The sequence below is a fragment of the Glycine soja genome, chromosome 17 (genome assembly GCF_004193775.1).
Source record: "Glycine soja cultivar W05 chromosome 17, ASM419377v2, whole genome shotgun sequence".
Classification (NCBI taxonomy): Eukaryota; Viridiplantae; Streptophyta; class Magnoliopsida; order Fabales; family Fabaceae; genus Glycine; species Glycine soja.
This window is the reverse complement of record NC_041018.1, coordinates 14,087,624-14,095,071: the sequence shown is the minus strand read 5'-3', so window position 1 is coordinate 14,095,071 and position 7,448 is coordinate 14,087,624. Positions and strand designations below refer to the sequence as shown.

At 32.8% G+C, this 7,448-nt stretch overlaps 1 protein-coding gene across 1 annotated transcript; it reads left to right on the top strand.

The window, feature by feature from the left end:
- Positions 1-4,397: 4,397 nt before the first annotated feature.
- On the top strand, positions 4,398-6,594 carry LOC114392712 (probable N-acetyltransferase HLS1). The gene is made up of 3 exons (XM_028353930.1): positions 4,398-5,051; positions 5,270-5,439; positions 5,515-6,594. Exons 1-3 carry the CDS (start codon positions 4,860-4,862, stop codon positions 6,380-6,382), a joined length of 1,230 nt encoding a protein of 409 aa, XP_028209731.1. The 5' UTR covers positions 4,398-4,859; the 3' UTR covers positions 6,383-6,594.
- The last annotated feature ends 854 nt before the right edge of the window (positions 6,595-7,448 follow it).

The following is a 7,448-nucleotide window of genomic DNA, read 5'->3' as shown; positions in this document are numbered from 1 at the left end:
GGAGACTAGGAGGTTGCTATTAAGTTCTCATTGATTTCCATTAGCTAGTTTGGATGCCACATCTGGTCTAGGCTCCATGTTATGTGCTTCTGTTTGAGTCTCCAAGAGGTTGAAGATCAGTTCACAAAAACCTTCTGAGGAAAGCATTAATGGATGAGTTTTGTTGAACAAATTTGCACATTGCCAGAATTCTTGGGCTTTGTCACACGCAACAAAAATATGCCATTCATTCTCCAAGTGGTTCGAACAGTGGCAACAATCGTAGGGACATTGAACTCCTTTCAAAATAAGCCTTTGCCTTGTAGGTAAGCATCCTCTAAGTGCTCTCCAAAGAAAATGTCTCACTTTCGGTGGAACCCCTAGCTTCCAAATTTTCATCCAGCTCCCATTAACTTTTAAATGATCATTTTCTAGGATGGTATCCATAAGACAATGATATGCAGAACAAACATTGTAAGTGCCATTGGGAGTGAATTTCCAAAACAACGTGTCATTATCATGCGGATTCAGCAATGGTTTAGCTTTGATAGAATCAATATCTTCTTGGTTGAAGATAGTGGTGACAAGGTTCAGATTCCATGTATGAGAAGAAGGATCAATTATGTTACTATCTTGAGATGCTCTATACCAAATAGTGGTGTAGTGGAAATAGGAGTTTTGTCCTCCACTTCAAATTCTCCAAATGTTTATAGTCCGCCCATTTCAAATTCTCCACTTCATTGTCTCATAACAACCCGTGAAACATAAATACTACGCCAAACATAACGGGAATTTTCCCAAGATTAGCATCCAAAAAATCCTCTTTAGGAAAATATTTTGCTTTGAAGACTTTAAAAATCATAGTATCTTGGTTGGATATGAATCTCCAATCTCGCTTTCCTAGCATAGCAATATTAAAAGAATGAAGGTTTCTTTATGATAAGAGTAATAACTTCAGGAAATATATTATCTTTATTTACTACTAAATAAAAGCATGATTACAATAATTTTACCTAAATTAAATATAATGTACCAATAATAGTTGAAATAAGTGATAACAACTTATATCTCTTAAGTAAATAATCTAGAATTTGAATCCTAATTGACTTTTGGATATAAAATAAATCATGTTAACAGAAAAATACTTATTTTATGTGTGCTCACAATTTTCGTTAAAAATTTATTATTATTTTTTATTGTAACAACTTCGTATTAATATCATTATCAATAAAAATAATAAAATATAATATTTTTTAGTAAAAGATAGTGTGGTCTATATAAAAAAAGTAATAATGATTATTTTTAATAAATGGGTGAAGTGTTCAATAGACAGATTTTATAATCCCAACTATATTGATACAATAAAAGCAATAATAAATTTATATTGATAGATTGATTGATGAAAAAATAATTTATGCACTAATAATATAACATAATTTATATTTCCGTACAAGGAAAATGATAATATGACATTTTAATTAAATTATGATGTATCCCGTCAAATCCTAACTGCATAATGCTATTGGTAAAAAAAAAAAAGAATTTGTGCAGTTCGTGCTATGAAAGTTTCATACCAAATAACAGTTCTCTTTTTATACCATTGCGAGTTATCATATATATTAAAATTATTAATTTTTATAATAATTATATTAAAAAAATACTCAGAATGATTTTTTTATTAGTTAACCATGTATAATTATATTGAAAAAAACTAACAATGATTTTAACAATAAATCAAAATAAATTTTTTGAATTAAACTAAAGTATAAAAGTTTCAATCTTCCTTTATTTTATTATTTTTCAACTTTCTTTGACTGCAAACAAACAAAAGTTTCTTGACTACTAAACAATTGAAGTTCGTACAGTTCTATTAACTTCCAATTATTTCAATTTACTTCCACTTTATCTAAATAAATGATCCTATTAAAATTTTGAAGTCAGATAAAGACAAAATTAAATTCCTTACAAATCATCCCTCGTTCATTTTCTACTCCAGGTTTGTTTTAGCAAGAAATATGAGGTTACATGCTCCTTAAAATCTGCATAAACATACTATTGTAATTGAATGAATGGGATGGCCTACTAGTACTAGTTGTGTGTCTAGTAGTACTAGCGGTGCTGGCAGTGTAGAAATATGACAAGTTCTCTTTCAATATATTTTTTTCTTTTTTGTAAATACAAGCTTTAATAAAGTGCAGAAATTCTTTGCTTGCTGCACATGACTGAGGGCATCCGGACTCAGTTATTTGGATAATAATAATAATAATAATAATAATAATAATAATAATAATATACTCGAGAAATCTATGGAAACGTAAGAAATTAAATCAAATAATATTAATTCCATTATTAGGTTATTTGAAATAGAAATATAATAATAAATTTTGTTTCATTTATTTATTTAGAACTTTTCATTTAAAGACATGAGATAAAATACGATAAATTAATTAATATTATTTACTAGTTCTTTATCTTAGATATATTTTCCAAATAATAAATTAAAATTTTTTATTCTATTTTAATACTACTATGAATTATTTAAAAATAATATGATAATTTTATTAATTACCCTTTTATTTTTTGTTTCAGTCATTGCTACATATAAATTTTTTTAAGAAGACAAATTAGCTAAAAAATGACATTCTATATGTTCAATCACATACATGAATATCAACTATAATTTAATAAATAAGAATATACTATTATTATAGTTATTATTAATTCACCTAAAACTTAAGAAAGCTTTATCTATGAATTTAACAATTTGAGGGGGGGAAACTGCTTATTAAAAGATTCAAGAATGATGTTTCTTCACCAGCTCAAAAAAAAAAAGAATAAAAAAGAATGGTGTTTCTTTCCTAAAAAAAGAAAAAAAATTAAATAGAATAATGTTTATTAGTCTTTAAAAAAAAACTATGGTTCTTGTATATGATCGAGTGAGATATCATTTTGTGGAGTCTTTACTGTGGACACGCGTTTCAAAATAATTTTGTTAGCCAAGTTTTTTTATATTCCCCTAACTGAAAATTTGGTGATAAACAAACATAATAAACGGAAAAAATAGCAAAATGATAAAAATTTTATTTATTTATTAGTAAAGTAAAGTACTAAGGTGTATAAATAATGTAGCTAACTTTTATTCGATTTAAGAATTTTCATATCAAGTTGTCTTTGGAGAGGAAAAAATTAAAATAAAACCTATCATTATTTATATAAGATTTGTTCTTTAAGATTTATATAATGTAGTTATTTAATATACAATTATTTAACAACATCTAATGATGAAAATCATGGTCTATATTCCACTCAAAAACTAAGTACTCAACGATCAGAATTCAGAACTGAAACAAAAAAGAAAAATAATAAAAGTAACGGAGAGTTGGAACACAAGTCATGAGAAAAATAATAAAAGTAACACGAGATTGGAACACAAGTCATGAGAAGTTGCTAAGATAAACAGGACAGTTTCAATTTCACCTCGTCAATTTCATAGTTTTTAAGTCATCAGTCTCGTTGATTTGTGTTCATATTTTACAGTTTTATTTACAGTTACTCGGAAAACATGCATGATTGGTCACAATAAGTGTAATACTAGTAATTGCATGCATTTATTGCTGGGTTAAAGAACATTTATTTATAAAATACTACTCTTAAGTTTGGTAATCATCATTGTTTTTAAACCTATAATTAAATAATGAAACTCTCATCGGTAATGATAATTACAGTAAGAAAGTGATATTTATAAATAATTTTGTTTTATTTATTTACGGTTACTGGCCAATTTGAATGAAGAAAATACTAGTAACCAGTAAAAATGGAAAAGGGCGTGATGGATAATATGACACTATTGCTATCTCACATGAAATGTGCATGTGCATCCCATCACACATGATAACTGTGGATGTGCATCATGGGACCGAACCCTAAGAGGGGAATTGAAGAGTGTAAAGGTAATGATTACGAATGGGGGAGATGATGGGAATAGAAGCCTTTTTATTATTTTTAAATTTTAAATAAAAAATGTAAAATGATTAAATTGAAATAAGAGGAAAACAAAAAGACTACACAGTACTGCGCAGCCATAGCCGCCATTTCCTCTTTCCTTTCTCCTACTTTTTCTGCTCATTATTGCTTTTGTTTAAATTCATTTATTTCCTTTTATTATCACCAAACTTTAGCAAAAAAAAAAAAAAACAGTGCGTGGAGAGAGAAAGCCAAATAAAGGAAAGGTAGTAGATAAAGACATATTCTTAAATATATTATTTAAAAATAAACCAAGGAATTAATTAAAATTAGAGGAAGTGGTGCGGATTCTGAATAGAGAAGAGAGAGAGAGATAGTGTGTGATTAAAAAAACGGCAAAAGAAAAAGCTGAAAAGATCGAGCAGGTATTTAAAGCTCCATTGGAGAGTATTTGGATTTGTGTATATCAAGCAAGCAAGCCATGAGACGATGAACATATTCATAGGCATTACTCATTAGGCTCTATCTATATCCGTTTGTTCCTTCCTTTTTTTCCCTCTCTTTATTACTATTTTTTTTTCTAATTGGTGCGCTAGCGACAGTGATCACGTTAATTATGAGAGTTACTCCATTAATGTAACATTCATTGTAGCCTCTGGTTTTATGGAAGGCTTTCCCGAGTTTTAAGCTTAGGTTACATACTAGTACATGCGGCATAGGCCTCGTTTAATCGCTCTCTCTCTCTCTCTCTCTCCCTCTCTCTCGAAAAAGCTGCAATTTTTGCTCACTCTGATAAGCTTTATCTCCCCCGGTCCCCTCTATATAAAGGAAAGCTTCACCCTATTCTATTCCCTCACACACACTACTCTCTCCTAATCCCTTATTCTTCCATCGATTTTGCTACTATTGTTGTTATCATGGGAGAGTCTGAGTTTGTTCCTTCGGTGGCTGTGAGTGTGAGAGAGTTTGATCCAACTAAAGACATAGAGAAAGTGGAAGCCGTTGAAAGAATATGTGAGGTTGGACCCAGTGGAAAGCTTTCCCTCTTCACCGACCTCCATGGTGACCCAATTTGCAGGGTCCGCAACTCACCTACTTTCCTCATGCTGGTAGTAATTTTATTATATATATTCAACTAATCATCAACGTCTTTTCTTTCTCTCTTTTCTCTTCTCCTTCTTTCTTTCTATCAACACCAGTAAACACCAACAGTCTTTCTCACCAACTTTTTAACTCAAATAAATCAAGCAACTAGCAATCATAGTTTTTTTTTTTATTATTATTATTATAAATATAACAATTCTCATTCTTAATTTGTCCTTTTCAGATAGCCGAAATTGGCCAAGAGACAGTAGGAATGATAAGAGGTTGCATCAAAACCGTTACTTGCGGAAAAAAGCTCCACAGGCAAGGAAAAAACAACACCGAGCCAAAACAAGTCCCTATTTACACCAAACTAGCCTACATATTAGGCCTTCGTGTTTCTCCACATCACAGGTACCTTTTTTTTTTTTTTCTCTCACTCATGTACTCTGGAGAGTGTGAGTTTTGATTAGGTGTGCGTGCGTGCAGGAGAATGGGAATAGGGATGAAGCTTGTGAAGAAAATGGAGGAATGGTTCAGGGATAACGGGGCAGAGTATGCATACATGGCTACGGAGAAGGACAACGTTGCATCCGTCAAGTTGTTCACCGACAAATGTGGGTACTCAAAGTTTCGTACCCCCTGCATTCTCGCGAATCCTGTTTTCTCGCATCCTGCTAGAATCTCTCACAAAGTGACTATCATTGAACTCTCTCCGAGCGATGCCGAAATACTCTACCGCAGCAAGTTTTCCACAACGGAGTTCTTCCCGCGCGACGTAGACTCCGTTCTCCGTAATAAGCTCTCCTTAGGCACTTTTCTTGCCGTCCCCAAAGGCTTGTACCGGGCTGACACGTGGCCCGGCTCAACCCGCTTTCTTGAGGGTCCACCACCCTGTTCTTGGGCCCTAGTCAGTGTGTGGAACTGCAAGGACGTGTTCACACTGGAGGTAAAAGGTGCTTCGCGCGTGAAGAAGACGCTCGCCAAGACCACTCGCGTCCTCGATCGTGCCTTCCCCTGGCTGCGCTTGCCCTCCGTTCCTAATTTCTTTGAGCCCTTCGGGTTTCATTTTTTGTATGGGCTTGGAGGAGAGGGCCCGCAGGCCCAGAAGATGATCCGGGCTTTGTGCGGGTTTGCCCATAACCTCGCCCGGGATCGCGGCTGTGAGGTTGTGGCCACCGAAGTTTCAAGCCAAGAACCGTTACGGTGCGCTATCCCGCACTGGAAAATGCTCTCATGCGAAGAAGATCTGTGGTGCATTAAGAGATTAGGAGAAGATTACAGTGATGGCTCTCTGGGTGATTGGACTAAATCCCCTCCAGGCTTCTCAATTTTTGTTGATCCCAGAGAAGTTTGATTTTAGAATATTAGTTAACATCTAATTAGGAAAGTAGTAATTAGAAAAAGGAAAAATATCTGTAGTTTTATAATTTTGTAAAGAAAGAAGGAATATGAATATCCTATCTTTTTTTAGAATTTTGTAAATAGAAAAATGAATTTGACTTTCTAGATCCCTTTTTCTGGCAGAACAAATTAACCTTTTTGTTTTCTGGTGATAATATCTTGATAATAATTTTGGATTTGGACATGTGAATGCAACATTATGTTCTTCTGATAGAAGATGATAGGAGAAGATGTGAGTAAATATTGAAATAGTGAGAATGAGATAGATATTGATGCCTGATGAGGTCATGCGTGAATCCGAATATACGTTTGGGATTGTGCATGTCGTGGAAGCTTTTCTTAAAGGAGAGAACCCAATTTACCTTGGTTAGACTATGTCCTTGATAATAATATGCAAGGGTGGGGACCGTGAACTTTGTTTTATTGGGTTCCTAGTATCTTTCTTATTGAGGGTAGTGGGAATCAAATTGTGCCCAATTAAGTGCGAGTCTAAGGGTCCTAATATAGGCAATTAGCCTTTTTTCACGCTATCTATCTTAATATACACACACATACCCATCGGGGGAAGACATTAGTTGGAGATATAGATTCATCATGAGACATACAGTCTCTCTTGTATGTACGTATGAAAGTTCCAGGTGTTTCATCTGAGATTCATTTTTATTAAGAGTACTATTTAACGAATTCAATGATAATTTCCACTAGCTTTTTTTTTTCTGCGTTATTTACACGCATTAACATGGGGGTTTTATATGATAATCTTGACTGGACTGGAGTTTCAATAAACTCAGTCAACACTCAACATGGAAAACTCACTATATACTTGCTTAAAAAAAACTTCTCAAAACAACACTACCAAAGTATTTGGTTTTGCTTACTATATTGTTTGAATTAAAGGTTTTAAATCATGGTTAAGGAGGTGTTGAACAATTCTCGGTTTTAAAAAAAAAGGTGTTAAACAAAAAATTATGTACTTTTAATAATCCTGCAAATATTTGTACTACATGCTAAGGAAACTA